At 41.2% G+C, this 21,947-nt stretch overlaps 1 protein-coding gene across 1 annotated transcript in view; it reads right to left on the bottom strand.

The window, feature by feature from the left end:
• Positions 1 to 21,947, bottom strand: part of GUCY1B1 (guanylate cyclase 1 soluble subunit beta 1) — a 45,261-nt gene that overhangs the window by 2,544 nt on the left and 20,770 nt on the right. Inside the window, exons 3-13 of the mRNA XM_079990453.1 lie at positions 21,725 to 21,825; positions 21,238 to 21,356; positions 14,975 to 15,172; positions 8,350 to 8,580; positions 7,679 to 7,795; positions 7,326 to 7,459; positions 5,845 to 6,042; positions 3,638 to 3,875; positions 2,251 to 2,391; positions 1,400 to 1,554; positions 572 to 698 (exon numbers count right to left, since the gene is read on the bottom strand). Coding sequence (XP_079846579.1) covers positions 572 to 698; positions 1,400 to 1,554; positions 2,251 to 2,391; positions 3,638 to 3,875; positions 5,845 to 6,042; positions 7,326 to 7,459; positions 7,679 to 7,795; positions 8,350 to 8,580; positions 14,975 to 15,172; positions 21,238 to 21,356; positions 21,725 to 21,825 — 1,759 coding nt within the window. The remainder of the gene's footprint in view (positions 1 to 571; positions 699 to 1,399; positions 1,555 to 2,250; positions 2,392 to 3,637; positions 3,876 to 5,844; positions 6,043 to 7,325; positions 7,460 to 7,678; positions 7,796 to 8,349; positions 8,581 to 14,974; positions 15,173 to 21,237; positions 21,357 to 21,724; positions 21,826 to 21,947) is intronic.

Raw genomic sequence — 21,947 nt, 5'->3', positions numbered from 1 at the left:
AAGCCTGCTCATTAGGATGCCATAATTACTATGCACTTTACCACTTTAAAGCAATTTATTTGGAGTGAAGAGTTTTCAACTTTAGAGCTTCAGCAAATAGTGGCTTTCAATTTTACGTAAGGCTAAATTGCAAATATGTTTTGGTAAAATCAATCCGTTTCTGAAAACAAATACTAAGGGGATGTTGCATGCATATTACAGGTGACTGACAGCAATATCATTTTAAATGAAGAGAAGCAAGGTTAGAAATTTCTGCTACTCCTAGGCACAGACATTGCATAATACCAGTTCCAGCAAAGTAGGACATAGAAAGTGTGTGAGATTAAAATTTAAAGATTTAGCGCTCTCTCGTTGACTTTTTGAAGCAGAAAGCCTGATTTCTAACAAATGCATAAACACCAGGGACAAATTAATATATTGTCAAGAAATATATTAATGGGTTTAAAAAAGAAGGTTAATTTCTTCGAGGGAACATTGAATTTTGCAAGAAAAACAATGTCTGTCATGAGTCTGACTGTTCATACATATTCTGTGCATCTTCTTTTTAAAAGCACTTTTTGATTAGTCATACCTCTGTCTCTGTGCACTTTCTGGACAAAAACCAAACTTGCATTGGTTCTTTTTTACCCTTCATGGAAACGGGACCTCTGTGTTCCAGATGGAATTGTGGGTCTGAATTTTCAGGAGCCATTAGACACCTGCAAATAAAAAGAGATATAACTAAATGATTAATTGCAAAATACACTTTCATGAAGTGCTTTCAGGCCAAGACTTGCAATACACTAAAGATGTCAGAATACGTCTTAAAGAGACTATAACACCCAGAGTATCTGAAAGTGATTGTCTTTCTCCATATGGAATAATTGCTCGCACTAACAATGCAACTGTAACCCCCTGATCTTTGCAGCTGGAGGGTTTTAGGATTTGGAAGAGTTGACCTTCTTATGATCTCTGATGACAGGGGAGAGCTCCCTCACTACAGAGGTCCTCATTGTACCCAGTCAGACAGGGAGCCTCCAGCAGCATTTTTCCTGCTTGTGGTAGCCTTTGGGAAGGCCCAAATTGCCAGCAATTTTGTATCTGCCTGATCCAAAGTCTTATGGATGTCCCAAAGGTCACAATCTATGTACCTCTCAATCGTGGCAGCCTAGAGTTGGTACAACAAAAAAGAAAAATCTCCCACCCTGTCAGATATACTCTCTCCACTCTGTCTGACTGTTCCCCAGCCAGGGGTTATAATTGCTCTGTGATGCAGGTAAGTATTGGCAGTGTGCCCCCCCCCAAAAAAAAACCCCAGCTGATATAAGGTGGTTATGAAAAATGAAAAAGTGAGCCCATTGTTCTAAGAAAGCTGTTTTCTGGATATTGCTATAAGCCATCTGTACACTCAATTTCTCACCTGTAAGTATATTCAGAGACATTGATTCTTCCTTTCTCTCCAGTGGTTTCTGTTCTGCTTGTTAGATTAACAGTGTTTCCAAAAAGACAGTAACGGGGCATCCTTTGGCCAATTACACCTGTGACTACTTCTCCTGTGTGGATGCCTATTGTTATCTTTTAAAATGAACAAAAATATAGATGATCAGTAACAATAATAAAAATGTGTTACCAAGTTGTTTGAAGTGAAATGCATACAGCATTGCAATTTTGCATTTGCACAATAAACAATTACATAAGTAGTGGGTAGATGGCTTAGCATTTGTGGGGAGATAAATGTAACCATTGCACAACTACTTCTAAAGTGTTTTCCTGGTAATTTTAATATTTCTGTAAACGACTTAGAAGCTTCACTACAACAAAGGGATATATAAAACTTTGTTAAAAAAAATAAAACAAGCGAAGCCACTACCTGAGTGCTTGTTAAGCAAAAGAGCTTCCAAAAGACAGAGTTATCCTACAAGAGGATGGAACAATGTTGCTGGATTATCTCAACCCACATTCTCCTAATGTCCCCTTCATCTGTCCCAAGCACCAGTCTTGAGGGAAGGAACAACCTAAAAACCTCAGCATGATCCAGACCACCAATCTCAATGCACACTATCAAGGGGAAGGGGAAGCACTGATGAGAATGGTGGGAAGAAATATGGAGTAATTCTCACATGGAAGTATATTTAGTTTGGTGGTATTCCTCAACCATTCCCTGTTGCATTTGCATCAGTGCCCAATACTGGTCTTGTACGATCTTGCCCCATGGTTTCTAGGCTACACATACTTGAAAGTTGGACCAGTAGCATGTTGTTAATTACTAACCTGTACAGACTCTCCATCAACTTGAACCTGTCCGGCGATTTCCATCATATCCAATGCTAAGTGGCAGATAGAACGTGCATGGTGAATGCATGGCTCTGGCAAGCCACTTACTGTCATATACTTGTCTCCAACTGTCTCAACCTAATAAAATGTGAAGTTGGAAGTTATTCCATTTTCTTGGTTACATGGAAACAGTGTTATTACAAACACTAGCCACACCTTTGAAACAGAAAGGGCCCTTGCACTAGCAGATGGTACAGTTTAAAGCTTGCACAACAAAGGAATCCAACACAACAGTTGCACTAATAAAAGTTTGTTGTGCAATCTGTTGTGCAACCATCTTTAGTAATGTGCTTGTGTTTTCCCATGTGTATCAATGTTCCGGCAGCACAAGTATACCGCCAAGTGACTTTAACTTAGCACTCCATTGGATGAAGCCCATTGATCTGTGCCCCATCACAGGATGCTTTCTAAAAGTAACGTATGGTATAAATATAGAAAAATCAGAGAAAAGTACATTCTTTTTTAGATAGGTACCAAGTGTAGAGGCCTAGTGTAGAAAGCTTAATGAAAAAGGAAAGGAAGGGTGGCACCAAAAAACAAACAAAAAATGAAACCCAAGCAAAATTTCAGATTGGAAAATATAATTGATTATAGCATATGATATACCCAGCCAAATACATTTAGAAGACAATCTTCTTCAGGGGCAAGAGTCTTGATCTATCTAACTCGCTATCAGCTAAAACACTTGGAGACTGTTCTAGCTATTGTTGCAGCAAACAAACAAAATAAATCAGGGGTGGGGAGAGGCCCAAACAAATTGTGAACAAGTAAACATGCAGGTTCCTGGAGCAAAGACTGTAGTGGCTGCATTCCTCTCTCAGTCCTCCTACTACCACACTATCCAGAGGTAAGCCATGGTTTGGCTTAGCATCTGAACATGGGCTTATGATTTGTTTCTCAAAACATGAGTAGTAAACAAAGAACAAACCTTGGCTACAGCTGATTTCTTGTCTCAAGTGAGACAAATCATGACTTGGACATGACACTAAGACAAATCACAGCTTAGCCTCGGGTATTTGGATTCAGAAAGAAGCATCAGTAAAGTGTTTTGGAGTCAGGAGCTCACTTTCCCCAATTTCTGTAATCAACATTGATGCAGCTATTTTGTCTTCAGAATAAATTTATTTCAGTGCGATGTTTTCTCTTGCCAAGAATTAAACCATTATTGCATCAATGGGAAATTCTAATACTCCATAGAACTGAGCTCAGATAATACACCTCTTTCATAATTTCATCATTACAGGGCTGTTTCTACATTAATTTTCATTTAATGCAGCATTATCTCAAACAAACAAAAAATCAGTATTGAAGCAGTGGTGCTTACCTTATAAACAAAGGGGTTCCTTCGTGAATCAGTCAGGATATCAAATCTTGTGTAAAGGTCATTTAAGAGATTGACAATTTTCATGGCTCCCTCTCCAGAGGCATGTTTACTACAGAAGGCATTAAACCCAACAATGCCACTAAAAAGTATGGTCACATTATCATAGCGCTTTGCTGGCACAGGGCGCTTGTGCCTCAGCTCATTGGCCACAGATGGAGGAAGGACAGAATACAGCAAGCTACATAATGTTGGATAGTAATAGTAAAGAAAGAAAAAGGAAGAGAAAAACATGAGTCATTTTTTTGTGTAATGAGGTTTTCATGTGAAAGCGGATTTTTTACATTTTAGGTTTCCAACAGTCACTTATTTAAAAAATTATTAATGGAAGAAGTAATACTCTTTAAGCACCAGACATTGGTGTGCATTAAAAATGTTCCTAGAATACTGAAAGATAAAATGGGCAAAACTATATAGGTATGAGAAAGTACTGCTAAACTCTTAAGGACGTGTGCTTAAATCTCTGTAGTTGAAATTGATCGTACATAAAAATACGTAATGTTCCATGGAATGTGCCCTTAATCTTTCGCAAAGAAGTCACATACTCTAGATTTATCTGGAAAATGGTTGGGGACAGGCAATAGCTTTAAGAAAAATGAAAATGGCCCAACAGAGGCAGAGTTAACCATGTTATATGTATTCATTTCCCTTGTCACCAATGCCTATGGTCAAACAAGCAACAGTGAGATGAATATACACACCCACAAGCACTTCCAGTCTAGATAAATTGATATTTCAGCAGAGATTTTCATTATCAGCTAGAGGGTTATATGCTCACATTTTATTATTTACTGTCTCCCCACCACCACCCAAAAAAATTGCAAAGCACAATATTCACAAAAAGCGAAATGTTTCATTCTAAATACTACACATAAAAGCTACTTAGATTGTATGGTTCAGACTAGATGAGATGCCATTCACACAATTAGGAATTATGTGAATGGCTTTTTAAAAGCAAATTGGAAGTGTGTGGGCCCTGATACAGATCAGAATCATGACATGCAGCGTTAACCTTTTACCCCTAATAATTGCTAATTGTGTGAATCTTGTTTAGTCCTTAAGTTATGTGCATGCAAATTAAACAAAGATCTCCCGAGCCAGCTTTTTCCTAAGTTTTTATGGTGTCCAGAAATATTTTATTATTCTGAAAGCTCAACTGATTCAGGTTGTGATAGATAGATTATGTGCCAGTAAACAAACATTAGGATCCAAGACATAAAAGCTAATGAGACGTTGAGGGAAAACAGACAGAGGGAAGAAAACAGAGAGAAGAAAGATAATGAAGGGAGATAACAATAAAAGGGGATGCTTTCCTTCAAAGATTAGTACATGAAGCCTTCCAGAATGCTTTCATTTTGAGCCCATTGAAATACAGTTTACACAGCTATTCAGTGACTTAATATAGTATTCTGAATGAGTTAATAGGTATTAATTTTCATTTAACTTGTTTGTGTCCTTATTTTCACATACCAGCTCCAATTTGTAATCATATTCAGATTGTCAGAAGGCATAAAACTATTAAAGAGGGTCAGTGACTATGTCAAATACTCGCTACTGTAAACAGTGATTCCTGGCCTACCTATGACATTCAGAACAGCTTAGAATGTGGACAGGCGCCATTACAATAAGGACCTGCATGCACCTGCTGGAATCTTCTGGTGGCTGGTATCTCTACAATCAGTGTGATGTGTGAATCAGCCCCACATCTCTGATACCAAGACTGAGAAGGCTATCCTGTCCAACGTAGGAACTCCTTAAACCAAAATGTCAACATTTCTAAAACAAAACACCATAGTTTCATAATAGTGATTCATAAAATATTAACTATTCCACTAAGTTAAACTGATAATCATTAGGTGAATGGCTGCCTCATAATACAGAAGGTGGGAGGAATAATACAGCGACATGCATGATCTAAAACTTTTAATAGGTCAGAATCAGATCTTAGACAGAGGTAGACATGGACATCCATTCAAGAAGTTCATTGAGAATTATGCAAGAATTATGGCAATAATGCATGCGGTAAAGAGTCACTGACTAAAAGGACAATTCAAAATCAAAATTTTGAAGCCTCAAAATGCAGGTTAAGACGGAAAATAATTCCACTACTTCCACTGTTTCTCATGTAAACTTGAGAGATAAACTCTTACGTGTCTGTCTTTTTCTTCTCATCTTCCAGTGCTCTTAATGTGTGCTGAAGCCTGTCTGTTAGTATCTCCAGCTCTTGAGTCAGCTTGTATTCCTCTCTGAACTGTTCTCCCAAAAGGACCAAATCACGGGTAGCATCATGCAGTGGAATGTCACTCAGATATAGCCCTCTTCTAGTTAAGTCATCCAAATTCATCACACTGTAATACAAATAATCAAAAGACCAGTTGGGGAAATGGTGGGTTAAACCTGGCACTCAGATTTGTCTTGCACAGCCATTAAAAACACTGATCAAGTTAATTTGCAAATATATTTTGACACTACTCCAAAGTAAGAGAGAACCTCTACCTCATTATTTAATATGCACTGAATATGCCGCCTTTTCTACCCTGTCAACACAGGGAGGAGAGATAAAGCTGAGAATGGAGAAGTGCGATCAAGCAATTAAAATCACTACAGAAACACCATGATGTGATAGTGCTGTGAGTTTGCCTGCTACTCAAAGACCTTCTTTCACATATCATAACAGAGGATTATAGGGAATAAGAAGGCACAGAGCAGATGCAGATCACTATATCTGAAACTAGCAAGTTCTGCCATTAATGGGCTTATGTTACTGTGCCAGAGGAATGTTGTCCTGGAAATGTTTAAGCCAAACGGCCAAAACAGAGGTGATTAAGGAGATCCATGTCTAGACCTCCCATCAAAGCAGTGGTGGTGAGAAAGAGGCTTTGACCATTTTCCCAATCTAAATCATTTCATGAAGCTCCTTGGGGGGGGGGAGCAGGTGGGGGGGGTTAAATAAACAAATGGAGAGCAGAGGAAGCCCACCCTACATTTATTCATTTCCCCCTGACCCACCTGTGATTGTGGGCTTACTTGGCTTAGGGAAGGCAGTGTAAGGCAAAGCCTCCTCCCCAAATCTGGGCAAGAACTTACTGGGCATTGGAAAGTAGGTGGGGGAGGGATTCTAGGTTCCTGGCTTTATGCATTTTTAGAACCCCTGGACGGTTAAGTCCAGTGAAAGGCAACTATGGGGTTGCAGCGCTCATCTCACTTTCAGGTTGAGGGAGCCAGTGTTTGTCCACAGACAGCTTTCCGGGTCATGTGGCCAGCATGACTAAACCACTTCTGGCAAAACGGAACACAGTGGCAGAAACCATAGCGCATGGAAACACCATTTACCTTCCTGCCACAGCAGTACCTATTTATCAACTTGCACTGGCATGCTTTCAAACTGCTAGGATAGCAGGAGCTGGGAAAGAGCAATGGGAGCTCACTCCATTGCGGGGATTTGAACTGCCGACCTTCCAATTGGCAAGCCCAAGAGGCTTAGTGGTTTAGACCACAGCACCACCCACGTCCCTGTGCATTTTTAGATATACATGTGGACTCCTAGAACCGAACCCTCATGTAAGATGTGAGTTACTGTACAAGTTTTTGTAACAATGCACTGCAATATACACAAACTGTGTTTGCTTACCTTGGAGAACAAAGAAAGAGAATACTATCTGCTTCTGGTAGGTAGATCATTTGACCCTTAAGGCGTAAGCAGCTAATTTCTGTTCCAGTTAATTCATCTTCACACTCTAACTTTTCCACATCCAACAGCCCTTCCTTGTAAAGAAAAAAACCAAAACCCATAACTGCAGCTAAAGGTGTCAGTTATGTCTGTATGTTTTCATATCTTTCCACAAACTACTTTAATGCTATCCGCAGTCAAAGGTTGTTTTTACTTCAAAATGTCAAAATGTGGTAAAGAAATTTGAGGTTCTATTGTTTATCCAAGTAAAACATGATTATCATTGAAAAATGGCAGGTGAACAGTATGGTTACCTTGCTCCTCAGCACAAAGACTGTGTTGATATGTGAGAGGATTCCATGGAAACTAATATCAATATGAGGCCGAACCAATGAAAACACTGACAAAAGATTGCAATACCCTGGCTGGAGCTGAAATATAAATGAGACAGACAAATTTCATTTCAAAGACCTGAAATTATTTATACTCTATATCATGTGTAGCATTTGAATTCTGTTTCCCAATGCTCTATCTATGCTAATTTATCAGTATAATGTTGAGGAGTACCCCCCCACACACACACACAAACACATATGCACAGTACTAGATTTTACCACATTAATAAACTGTCTGACTAACGAGTCATATGACTCAAAATATGGAAGGATTTGAGACCTATGTGGACCTTTGATCAATTCCAACAGATGTAAAATAAATTAAAAATAAAAATGTTAAAATATTGGTTAAAAGGCTGTTGAAATGAAGGACTATGACACTTTATGAAGACAAAGATGGAATTAGTTAAAGGCATTAATGTGAAATGTCTTTTGGAGTTCTAGGAGTGCATACAAAATTTGTCCATGCATAATAAATACCACAACCAATATAAGCTAGTGAATAGCATTCACTAGTTCCCCGGGTGTGGTAGTGGGAGCACCGAGGAATAAAAATGTATACGGTTTTCAGGTAAGATAAGAATTCTTACCTGTGGAAGGACTCTGTATATTGCATTGCCACACTGGGTGACAACTAGATATCTATCAAATATAATATGGAAAGGGAAAGCTTTGCAAAAAGTATAAGGACTGATGCGAGACTCTTGAGTGCCATTCTCTTCAAATCTGTCCAGGTCTTCATAAAAATCTTCTTCCTTAGACTCCTTCTCTTCAATTAAAAACTGAATATGGTCACACTCTTCATTTCTCTGTTGAATAACCTGAATAACAACAACAACAACAAAAAACCGAATTACAACAACAATTTTACTTTTAAAACATTTTTTTAGGGTTATTCTTCTATAGCAATGAATAAGAGCTATTCTTGATTTTCATAATTCCAGATTTTGACCCTGGATTTGAGGGTCCATTGACCACAACTCTGTTTCATTGTTTTTTTGAGCAGGATGTCTATATAGAAATATGTTCATTTTATTTATTTTTTAATGCAAACATAGCAGAGAGAAAAAAATATCACCAGCTGACATTAATACTAAAAAATGCTCCATCAATCCTGACTTAAACATACAAATTAATATATACAAAGAAGATTGACACTTATAAGATTGACACTTATGTTCAAATGTAGAAAGAGCAGTGAGAGCATCAGACCACTGAGCAGCAGAAGAAATAATAAATACATTCCAGGCCATCTGAAGGCCAAGGCTGGTTTGAAATGAAATGGAACCCTAGGCAGTGCCACAACTTTAAGAAGTATTGACCACCATGCATGGCATACCTGTCAACTACCCCGGGACAAATCAGGACAAGCGAGTTTTGGACATCGTGCTCTCAGCATGGCATCCTGAAACACATGAGATTGCGAGCTCACAGATTTGTGATCTCGCATGTGTCATGTGACTCAAGTGGGAGCAAGCCCGGGAAGATGCATGTCCTGGTTTCCAGCGTCAATGTATTGGAGGGTATAGCATGAGGGCCAAGTGGATTAAAAGTTACCCCAGTCTTCTGAGGTCTTGTCAGACTCTCAGTTCCTTTCTCGGGATGGAGAGCAGCCAAGGGTAGGGATCCAGTTTACAGCACAGAAGGCTACAGAAGCAATTAACTGGCAAGACCAGTTCCAAAATTAACTGAACCAATTCCACCTGTGGTTCACTCCATTGTAGTTAAGTCTCATAATTAGGACTGTGGAAAAGCAGACAATGCCCTTTTAAATGCCAAGATTTTGAAAATCAAGCAATTCATCTTATCAGGCAAGATATAACTGCCTTTAAAAAAAAACTTCCTGATTATATTTTCACCCCTCTTTTAATAATCCATTAAAACATAGACTGCCACTTCATTAACAGAATCTTAGATGACTAACTTTATAAATTAGTGGGATTATTAACTGATCAATTTATAAAATCTGCATAGACTTGTATATTAAAACAAAGCTACTGAAACACACTTCGATAGTATTTAGGAAAGCATGCACATGTCACAGCTTCCACCATCTTATTATTCTGGGATACAAAAAGGGGGTGCTTTTCAAGGGTTTAAAAATATATAAATAATCTGCAGCCTAATTCACCGGCTGCACCTTTTTAGATAAGACGTAGGTTTATTGACTCTATTAATGCAACTAATTAATTTACTAAATACTGCAGCCCTAATTAAATTAAAATAAAAACAATACAAAGGTTTCACAAAAACACTATGGCTGAAGTGCTTAGCCTGCAATGTTAACAAATATTGCTTATTGGTGGGAGGTCTCTTTCTATTCAAAGTCCCTCCCTCCTGGGACAATGCTGAAAATATAACGAAAGAAAACATGGAAGCCAAATGATTTGTACATTATAAAAGCCCCTGCAGAATACTAGCAGCATCCCCCCCCCCCGCCACTAAACTTATGAAACTGTCTAGTCTGTTTCAAAAAGTGCCACTATTAAACAGCAGCAAGTCGCCACAGTTTCAGAAAACCAATCTGCTGTTTCGTTCAAGTGCTCTGCAGTCTCCAATGACCTCTACCGAATGAGTATGTGTCAATAATAGCACAGTTGCAACTGTAATTCACAGTGCTGAATTGAAATGAATAAGAGCAATTGAGATAAAGGAGGAGAGGGAAGGACATGAAGGAGTCGGAACACTAAAAAATAAGTGAGTGCTTGATCCAAAGCACAGCTGAAATCAATAGAAACATTTCCGTTGTATTCTGGGGGAAAATGAAAGCAATTGAGTGTCTATTAAAAAAGATGATGTGATTGACAGAATACATGCTGCTGAGGAGGGGTGGCACTTAAAACCTGCAGCTTAAGTAAATAATGCCTCTTAAAAAGAATACTCTAGAGTTGAATGCAAAAATGTGTTTGAAAACTCACTAAAAAAATGTATTTTCCCTCAGGAGTACGACCAGTTTCACATCTACTTCATTCTCTTGCACTTTCCATCAAGAATAATTATTGTTAACTTCATTTTAAAGACGTATGTGCCTGTGCTGCTTACGTGTCTACTCAGAAGCAAGTTCCACTTAGTCCAATGAGGCTTGCTCCTGCAATTACAGAATATCTGCCCCAAACCTCCTCATGTAGAACACCTGACACTATTATTTTTATTAGACTTGTTACTTGCTTGTTATTCAAAGATGTTCAAGTAACTTATAACATTTTCTTTTTTAAAAAAAATCAAAACACCTAAGTTACACACACACACAAAACATCTGAAGTTCATAGAAGCAGAATTAGATAACTCCTTGCTTCTCAAGTTTTATATGACTTCAAATAGGTCTGGGAATTTGCTAAACACCCGACTGTGGAATATTAAATAAATGAAAGAGCATCACCAGCAGCGACACAGCCAGGAATAAAGTTTGATTTTTGTTTTCCTCTGTGGACCTAGCTACCAAGTTACGTCAACCAATCATGCGTACGAACTCTTTCACCATGGTAACAGCAATAAAAATGAAGACAAATCACTCTTTAAGTTTCAAAGAGATATCTAGCAGATTCTTTCTCCTGTGCTTCGCAATAAAATCTTCGGCAAAACTGATGTTCCCACTTGGCTGTGTGAAAAGTGGCATTTATAAGGGAGAGAGTTTTGAAAATGCCTTCAAACTGCTATACAAAAGGCCTTCAGAACAATTTTTAGATTTCGTGCTTATGTCCATTGTGTTGCATTAAAGTTAGCTTTTGAAAATGCTATGCAATAGTACAGTTTGTCCTATGTTTTCACTTTTTTCGAGAAAAACACATTAAGTAAGATAGGTATGTGATTGTTTACCATCATGGAACTGGAGATTTGTGGGAGAGGCAAGGATATATGTGAAGCAGCATTTTTACATGAATGCATTTGCTTTGAGTGTGTGTGTTGCAGTGGAGGGAATTCGCTTGCAAAGAAGGAGCCCTGTTTAGGTCAGACTTTTTTATGTATAAAAATTATAGCCCACCTTTCCTTAACATACTCCAAGGCAGCTCACTAACAAATGATGGTGGTGTGTGTGTGCTTTTATGGTTTAAAAGAACAGATATGCCAACTGGATTTTGAAAGAGACGTTATGCTCCTGGCTTATACAACCAGAACAAAGCTCCTGAGCTAAATTTAACTCATTGCTCAATTGTAGTAGTTTAGATCAATGGCAGCTTCAAAAGAGACCCAGCACTAATGAAACACTTCACCAAAATGGGTGTCCTTTGATGAGACAAAAACATCTCATCAGATGTTTTTGTCTTATGGGACGTAAAGACTTATTGATTTATCATTGATTTAACACTACATAAGATAAAGTGGATTCTAGTCCACAAATGCTTGTATTAGAATAAAGCCTTTGGACATTATGGTCCCACAAGACTGTCGTTTCAGCTGCAACAGACTGACAGTGGTATTCCTCTGAAATGTCATGTGAGAGGGCATTCAAGCATACTGTAACAATAAACTACAGTTTATCATTATAGGAATGAACCTTCACAAACTCTCTTCCCCTTTTCCAGAGACACCCTGAAGAAGAGAAGCTTTCACTTCAATTACATCTGAAAACATTATGTCTGTAATATGGTTTACTGTAGCAAACCAACTACAAACCTTGATTTATGAAGCTGATTTGCTTCAAAAAATGTTAGTTATGATTAACCATAGTTTATGGCTCATATGTCAATAACATTGTTGTTTGCTTGTCTGCTTGCTTCAGGTCAAAGGTGGTCAGCGTCCCTACCATAGGAGCCAACTCCAGGGGGCTGTGGGTGCCTGGGCACCCACAATAATATAATTCTGGGAGCCGGGCACCTACAAAGTCATTGAGAAAAGCCGGCAGGTGGCAGTGGTGGTGCCTCCAAGAGAGAAGTATTTCAGCTCTGTCCTCCAGAGTCAGCCAGCGAGGTACCCTTTTCTGGAGGGGGAAAGGGGGCAGAGTCTGCCTCCAAGTCTGAGCACCTCCCTGTGGAAAAGGGTGCCTTGCTGGCTGCGAAGAGGAACCACTGCTGCTGCTGCCAGATGCTGCAATGTGAATGTGTGATGTCACACACGCGCCTGCACATAGTGTGTGTAATATCACATGCCCGTGTTGCGGTGGCGGGCATCCATATTCCCTATGTAAATCATAGTAAGCCCCAAAAATATGCAGAGAAAGTCAAATGAATAAAAAAATCAACTATTTTGGCAATCTTCCTTATACTGTGATAGCCTGTCCTTTTGCCCTTGCGTGTCTCCCATCCTACAGCTGCCTCTGAAGTTAAATGTGATATGGCAATCAAGGTGAAATGAGTATCAAGCATTCTGGTTTCTAGGTGTCTTGTCAGGCTAAATATTTTTTGTGCAATTTCCCCGAGTTTAGTGCTATTGGGATAATTTTCTTGACATTTAGCAAAATAAATGAATAAATCCCAACCTTTTAAAAATAGAAATCTATGAAGGCTGTAGACAAAACAAACTCTTTGCCAACTGCGTGAAGAAAAATAGGAAAACAACAAAGATAGGAGTATGTTCTAATCTTTGTACCGCTCCAATGTAGACTTTTTTTTGGTTCCTTTAATTTCTTATCCACTCAAAAGGCTGTATGTGTGGCTGTGTGTGTTTACTTCCAGATCATACTAGAATTTTTGTATTTCCACAGTTATGTGTCACAATTCTATAGATTGAGTTATTAGACATACTTTGACTTTCACATGGCCTCTGTGTTTGTGGCAGGCTGTAATTTGATTTTGTCATAGCTGTCTGGTACACAGTTCCTCTGGCGTGGAAAATTTGAGCCTTACGATCATACAAGCTCCTCTGCCTTATATTCTCTAATGAGCTCTCTTCTTTGTGACACACTATGATTTTGACTATATATAAAATCTGTTTATATGCATTAAGATAAAGGTAAAGGGACCCCTGACCATTAGGTTCAGTTGTGACCGACTCTGGGGTTGCGGCGCTCATCTTGCTTTATTGGCAAAGGGAGCCAGCGTACAGCTTCTGGGTCATGTGGCCAGCATGACTAAGCCGCTTCTGGCAAACCAGAACAGCACACGAAAACGCCGTTTACCTTTCCACCGGAGCGCTACCTATTTATCTACTTGCACTTTGACGTGCTTTTGAACTGCTAGGTTGGCAGGAGCTGGGACCGAGCAACGGGAGCTCACCCCGTCATGGGATTCGAACAGCCGACCTTCTGATCAGCAAGTCCTAGACTCTGTGGTTTAACCCACAGCGCCACCCGCGTCCCACTTATATGCATTACCCTGCTGAAAAATCCACAAAAAAATCCGAACATGTGTCTCTTCCCTCTTTATCTGCAGCATTGGTACCACATTTTATGATACCAGAACTTAGGACAAACCAGTTGAGCTCCAATCCAATGTCAGTGAATGCTGAAAGATTCAGGACAGGCAAAAGAAACTACTACTTCCCGCAGCACATAGCTAAGCTATGAAATTCATTCCCACAAGACAAATTCATGGAGCATAAAATTAACAATGGCTACTTGTCATGGTGGCTGTGTTCTACCTCCATGCTCAGAGTTGGTATGACTCTGAATACTAATATCTAGGATATTAGGAGCTGTGGCACTCATGTCCTGCTTATGGGCTTCCCACAGGGACCTGGTTGGCCACTGTGAGGCTAGATGTGCCGGATCAGTCTTTCAGCTGGGCTCTTCCTATGTTCTTTTGTTAGTCTGAAAATGGAATACTGTTCTTACCAGGTGAGGATACACTGCAACACTTTGTTGCCGATCTCATTTTTAACATTCCTGTTGCTATTCCTTGGACTTGGACACTAGTTTAGGCTACGCTGAAGCCATTCTGATCCACTCTTCCATAAAAAAAAAACAAGTATAGAGTTCTACAATGGTGGGTTGTGGTGAGTTGCCAAGCTGCCATAAAGTGGATACTGGAGAAAATTGAACATTGTGAAAAGAGTGTGGAATGAATAAATATTCTGCATCATGACCTAGGACTACTGCTGCTTCTATAAATCAGGTCTTGAACTTTTGACTATAATAATTAGAGCAATGGAAACAGGCATGTAACACATAACACGGTGCATTTTTGTGTCTAACAATGGTAGAACAGCACATTGAGAATGTGGTGTTAATTCTTTTTCCCTTTGGGAACAAAATATTTTAAGTTAAACAATATTAAAGCACCTGTGGAATATATATTTGTGGCATGTGGAAAGTTGGTGAAACTTTATGCTACAACTTACCTTCATATCTATTTCTGTGCCATGAATTTGTTGAGCGACTGTTTTGATGATTCCAATTACAATGTCTTGGAGCCCTTCTCTCTCGGAATAGTAATGCAGAATGAGTCCCTTCCCCTTTTCTGCATCAGTACATCTAAAGGATGGGGCCCGCATACCGGGGTATATTGTAGCAAGGTGGTCATGAAGAGCATCAAGGTTCTGCAAGGAGATTATTTAATAACAGAAAACGATTAGAACCTATTTTTCCAGCGCTTTCACTGGAAAAGTGAATGGTGTGTGAAGGCAACATAACTGCCAGAAGAATATTTGTACCAAATTCTGCTCCATACATAATAATAATAATAATAATAATAAATTTTATTTATATCCCGCCCTCCCCAGCCGAAGCCGGGCTCAGGGCGGCTAACAACATTAAAACAGTGTGACATTATAAAACATTATAAAAAAGAATTAAAATCAAAATTGATGGCAACCATAAACTAAAACTTTGTAAAGATTGCCAGAGGAGGGGGTCAGGCTGCGCCCTGACCAAATGCCAGGTGGAACAGCTCTGTCTTGCAGGCCCTGCGGAAAGATGTCAAGTCCTGCAGGGCCCTTGTCTCTTGCGACAGAGCGTTCCACCAGGTTGGAGCCGCAGCCGAAAAAGCCCTGGCTCTAGTTGAGGCCAGCCTAACCTCTCTGAGGCCTGGGACCCTCAAGGTGTTTTTATTTGAAGATCGTAAGTTCCTCTGTGGGGCATACCAGGAGAGGCGGTCCCGTAGGTACGAGGGCCCTAGGCCGTATAGGGCTTTGAAGGTTAAAACCAGCACCTTAAACCTGATCCTGTACTCCACCGGGAGCCAGTGCAGCTGGTATAGCACCGGATGAATGTGATCTCTAAGCGAGGACCCCGTAAGGAGTCTCGCTGCGGCATTCTGCACCCGCTGGAGTTTCTGGGTCAGTCTCAAGGGCAGCCCCACGTAGAGCGAGTTACAATAATCCAGTCTGGAGGTGACCGTCGCGTGGATCACAGTGGCTAGGTCAGGGCGAGAGAGGTAAGGAGCCAACTGCTTAGCTTGGCGGAGATGAAAAAATGCCGCCTTTGTTGTAGCTGCAATCTGCGCCTCCATGGAGAGGGAGGTATCGAAGATTACACCCAAACTCTTAACGGACGGTGCTGGCACTAATTGCACCCCCGCAAGAGATGGGAGTTGCCCCCTCAGTCCCATGTCGTCCCGTCCCAGCCAGAGGACCTCTGTCTTCGAAGGATTTAACTTCAGCCGGCTCCCACGTAACCATCCAGCCACAGCCTCCAAGCATCTGATCAGTGTGTCTGGGGCCGAGTCCGGGTGGCCGTCCATCAACAAATAGAGTTGGGTGTCATCAGCATACTGATGGCAGCCCAGCCCAAAACTCCGGACAAGCTGGGCGAGGGGGCGCATAAAGATGTTAAAAAGCATCGGGGAGAGTATTGCACCCTGAGGCACACCACACACCAAGGAGTGGCGGGATGACAATTCCCCCCCAAGCGCCACCCTCTGTCCCCGACCAGAGAGAAACGAGCGCAGCCATTGAAGGACTGTGCCCTGGATCCCCACGTCGGCAAGGCGGTGGTCCAGGAGTTCGTGATCGACCATGTCAAAGGCTGCTGACAGGTCTAGAAGAATCAGCAGCCCCGACCCGCCTCGATCCAGCTGCCTGCGGAGATCATCTGTTAGGGCGACCAGAGCCGTCTCGGTCCCATGACCAGCGCGGAAGCCGGACTGGAATGGATCCAGAGCTGATGTTTCATCCAGAAACCTACCAAGCTGTTCAGCAACCGCTCTCTCAATCACCTTACCCAGGAATGGAAGATTCGAAACCGGGCGGTAATTGGATAGATCTGAGGGATCTAATGATGTTTTCTTTAAGAGCGGGCGCACCACTGCCTCCTTCAGTTCCCCTGGGAATGTCCCGGTGCCAAGTGACAGATTGATGATATCCCCCAGGGGGGCCCGCACCTCTTCTGGACACGCTCTAATCAGCCAGGACGGGCACGGGTCGAGAGGACAGGTGGTGGGCTTTCCAGCTCGGAGGAATCTGTCTACATCAGCTGGGGATATCCAGTCAAAGTGGTCCAATACTGAACCCGAGGACAGTCGAGGGGCCTCCAGTTCCTTTATTGTATCCAAATTGGCAGGGAGGTCATGGCGGAGCAACAAGACCTTCTCCGCAAAAAAGCTCGCAAATGCCTCACAGCTGTGTGTCAAATTGTTATTTAAATTTGGCTGTCCTTCGAGGGACGTTAAAGACCGAATTATACTAAATAATTGTGCCGGGCGAGAGCTAGCGGATGCAATGGAGGCCGAGAAGTAGGACTTTTTAGCGGCCTTCACTGCCATCTCATAGGTTTTCATAAAAGCCCTATAAGATGTTCTTGAGGCTCCGTCACGGGCACCCCGCCATACTCGCTCTAGCCGTCTGAGGTCCCGCTTCATTTTCCGGAGCTCCTCGGTAAACCAGGGAGCCCGGTTTCTGCGGGGTCGCAGAGGGCGCTTAGGTGCGATCTCATTGATGGCTGCCAGGAGCTGGGTATTCCAGGCCTCAACAAGCTCAGTCAATGAGTCGCCAGGGGGAGAAAGGTCCCGCAAGGCTTGACGGAATCTATCAGGGTCCATCAGCCTCTGCGGGCGAGCCCAAATTGGCTCGCCACCCAAGCAGGGTGGGGGTGGAACGTCAATCCTGGCACAAGCATTGCTACCTGCTCTGTCTCGTCCTTCTGCATCTTCTAATGCCATTAATGTTTAATGTTCATATGGGCGCTGATGTTTTTAAAACATAATAAATAATGACAATGTTTTATAAGAGCAAGCTGTATTACAGAGCATCTGCAGATCCTCAAAACTTTGGAAATAGCTTGAACTTTATTTTCTGTGAGAAATGAAAAGCCTCAACAGCTGCTTCTTCTCTTGGGAGGTCTCCAAAGGAAATGAGCATCTTGTAAATTAATTCCTTGGGCTAAACTCAGCTTAGAGCTTCCTGGTTTACTTTATTTGCTTATTTGAAATTTACATTTTATTGAGATGGTTTTTATCAATAGCCAGCATACTAAGCCATGCATTTGTCTGAATGGATTACTATGATGGCTGTAGGGAAAGATCCATTCCAAAGTCCTGTTTCAAGACTCCTTTGTTACTGAGAAATTCAGTTCTCAAGACTATGCTTGTATTTTGGTTTTGTCTGACTAAGGAGCATGGCACTCTTCCAAAGGAGTCAGAGAAAGGGACCGTATTTCAAGCTAAACCCTTCACAATAAAGAAAGCTCAAGCTAAGTATTATGGGATAGTCTAGTGGCTCCTCTCAAGAATCCTCCTCACAGTGGTGCCTGTACAGGAGAATTTGTGTGTATGGTTCTAACTGGTTCCTGAAACTTTTGTCAAGAAACCTTACTTAGCATTAAATTAATTCTGGGCAGTAATCAAGGAGCACCATTCAGTAAAACCCTTTCCTGGAAATTGGATTGCCTAAATTTACATTTCCTGTGAAAATGTCCCAATGTGGACAACAGCATAGTCTCATTGGCCCAGAGACCCCTTGTGACCCCCCTGCCACTTTCTAGCAGGAAGAATAATTTTTGGTAACTAATGATAGTTCATCACATGCTTTTTTGCCATTCAATGTCCCTTTTAGCCAGTTCTGTCCTTAATAAAATTACTCTGTGTATCACTAACCAGGAAGTCCATTTTCTGTAACTGGGTACCTCTCAGCCCCCCAATTTGCTCAGTTTTCCCAACTCAGGCTGTTTCATTCTCTGCTTCCTTCCAGTTCAGTCTTGTGGGTCAGACACTTACTAAGCTCCTCATTGGTCCACTTGTCCAAGATGCTATGAAGGAATAACTCCACGAACATGGGTTTAAGATAACAGGTTCATGTGTATAGACACTCAAAAAGTGTTAACAGTTTCTTAGGGCTTAAGTGGAAGATGTATGACCATGCCATGTAAATACTTCAGGAAAGCAACTGCCAGCTTCAACGGAGAAATGATGGGAGAAGGGGCTAATTAACCATTTCCCTTTCTGCCATTTGGACACTCAAAATAATAGCAGCTCTTTAGGCTAGCTTCTTTCCCCCATACAATGGTAAAGTATACGGGGGTCTGATATATTTTCCTCCATGGGTGGAAAAGCAGCTTCGGAAGGTGCAAATTTTGAATGGGAAAATGGCAGGAAAGGGGTTGGGTTAAGCAGCACCTGTTCCTTTTGCTTTTGAATTTCCAATAGCAGCTTGTCCGTCAAAAGGGGAGGAGAAAAAGGAAGTGGGAGGTAGGAGTCTGGAAGGGGGATAATGTAAGAGACATTAGTAACAAACCAATGGAATATTTTGGATACAGTTCTTTGAGCAAATGCAAATTATGATCAGTGAAAGGTGAAAATGTAGGGAGAAGGAAGTCAGTGCCCCGTGCTCTTATTGGCTGGTGTTGAATGGAGTCAGTAGGGCAAAGATGTGGCTAGAACATCACCTGGGTGCTAAAACTCACCCCAAACAGTAGCAGCCAGTGGGGCGAAGTCATCTTCCTTACCTGGCTTCCCAACACAGAGTTCGCTGCCAGTAAGTAAGAGTACAGTGGACCCTTGGGTTGCGGACGTAATCTGTGATGGAGGCACGTCCGCAACCCTCAGCATTTGCATCCTGAAGTGCCGTGTCAACGCTTCTGCGCATGAGCAAAGCACGATTTAGCGCTTCTGTGCATGTGCAAGCGGTGAACCCCGGAAGTAACCCATTCCGGTACTTCCGGGTTTCCTGCAGTCGGTAACCCAAAAACATGTAACCTGAAGCATCCGTAACATGAGGTGTGACTGTACTTGCATGTTCACACTTAGCCATGGGTTCGTGTTACACGTAAAGTGGCCAGTGTGCTCCTTAAGTAGATAGGTTTGGGGTATATGCAGCGAAAGATGGAAAAATAAGCTCTGGGGCACATTGTTGGACATATTCTGCAAGCAATTCTTTTGAGTGCTATAAAATGCCATGGAACATATACTGTGTTGCTAATTTTAAAATATGAGAAGGCAAATAAACTACTCCCTAAAGTATCTAAGGTTAAGCACCACTTGGTGTCTGATTGATTTTTTTGTGTGTGGTTATAACATAATAATGCCCTTGGGATTTCTCAAATTGCACTTAACTAAAAGCTGCCTCTCTTTTACATTCTGCTTTGTATTTCCATTAGTAATGCTTTCAGCCCTACATAATATAAAAAGGAAGAATTGTATATTAAAAAAATACTGATGACTGCTCCCCACATCAAATGGGGGGCGCCTTTTACATGGTCACGTGCAGCCCCCCCCCCCCGATCCCATGCGGCTCCTGGCAGTATGGGCTGGCTTCGCCCTCCCCAGGCTGGAAACCTGGAGGTATCCACCTACCTCAGCCAATTGCCCAATCCCACCTGGGGAGGCGTTGCCAGGGGATCGGCCAAGTAGGGGGAGGGACCACCCTGCCCACACAACAGAGGATGGATCTTACCTGGGAATAGTCAGTTGGCTCCAGAATTGTATATTTTTAAAAATACTAATTATATTTCTTTCTTTCTTTTTACTTGCCTTTCAAATTAAGTTTCACATATTTGTATTCCTTTTAATTTAAAGAATATGTTCATGCTTAATTTAGTGCACAACTGGAGCCTTAACTTGAGATGGTACAAATGCAAACTGGTAGGTAGGTTTTCCTGAAGGAGTGTGTTAAATCAATTCTTAAATGTGAATTGTAAAATCAGTTTATTTAAGGAATAGGTAGTGCAGCAAAGCACTAATTATTGCCTAAGAGAATAGCCATAAATAGATTTCTCATTTGAAATTCTATGAACAGGTACCGCAAGAGTTAAGTCCCATGGAACTCAACAGGCTTGGTTTTACTAAACATGCAGGCCCAGATGCAACAACCCTGAGGGATATAAATGACATGGTAACAATAAATGACATGGTAACTATTGGGGGATTGAAATGGCCACAACTTTACTGATTACAGTTGCAAGAAGGCTTTGGCTTAGGCATTGGGTATGTATCCTGGATCAGCCAAATGTAACTTTCATGGCCCATTAGCCCCCATCTGGGCATATGGACAGAATCCTTCCCCTTGGGCCCCTTTTACTGGCTGGGGCCGATGATGCTGACCAACCAGATGCTTGGAAGGTTTTTGCCTCCGCACCTCAAGTTTGCCCAAGGCCACACTGGGCCACAACTGCTGCTGCCATCGAGAAATTACACTGGAATTTAACCATTAATGGTTTGCCAGAGATTTCTTACCTGCAAAAATTCTCTAACATTGGAGCCCAACACACGCAAGATGGTGTCATAACCAGATTCTTGACAAAACACAAAAAACATCTTCCCAAACATCTGAAGGATTTCTCCAGCGTTAAGGTCTAAAGAAAACATGAAGCATTATATACTACCTGAAGGCACTGAAGCCCCTGCAGAACCAAAAAAAAATCACATTTAATACTTCCTAATCAGCACTGAGGAACATGAATGCATTGGGCTTTTAATATTTTATTGAAAGATTCCACTGTCATAGAATTCTGTGCGTTGTATTTTTGTGTACCTCAATTTTGTTTTGATGCATTTGAAACGCAAGCACCTTCTCTTTCTTTTAGCAATGAAAACTGACATTCCCAAGATGCTTGTGTGGCATGAAAAACTACAACGCAATAAATGCAAATCAACAAACATTGTGAACTTCAGTTTTTCCTTAAATGTTAATCAGTGCTGAAGGAAATAAAGATATACTTACTAAGGACTTTGCTTGCAGCAGCAACCAGATCATATGTTTTTGAATCATCATAAATAATTCTAACTAGAAACTGCCCTTCTTCATCCAGTTGTGCCTCCCGCCTAAAACAAAGCACAGCAAAAATATAAAATAAATATATGTATGTGGGAAACATAGCCAAATAATAAATATTGCAGTTGCTTATTAGCTGAGAAGGTTCACAGTATGCTAGGTATAAAGATAC

Source organism: Podarcis cretensis, assembly GCF_951804945.1.
Source record: "Podarcis cretensis genome assembly, chromosome: 9".
NCBI lineage: Eukaryota > Metazoa > Chordata > Lepidosauria > Squamata > Lacertidae > Podarcis > Podarcis cretensis.
The sequence above is the reverse complement of the archived record's forward strand: the minus strand, read 5'-3'. Positions and strand labels throughout refer to the sequence as shown.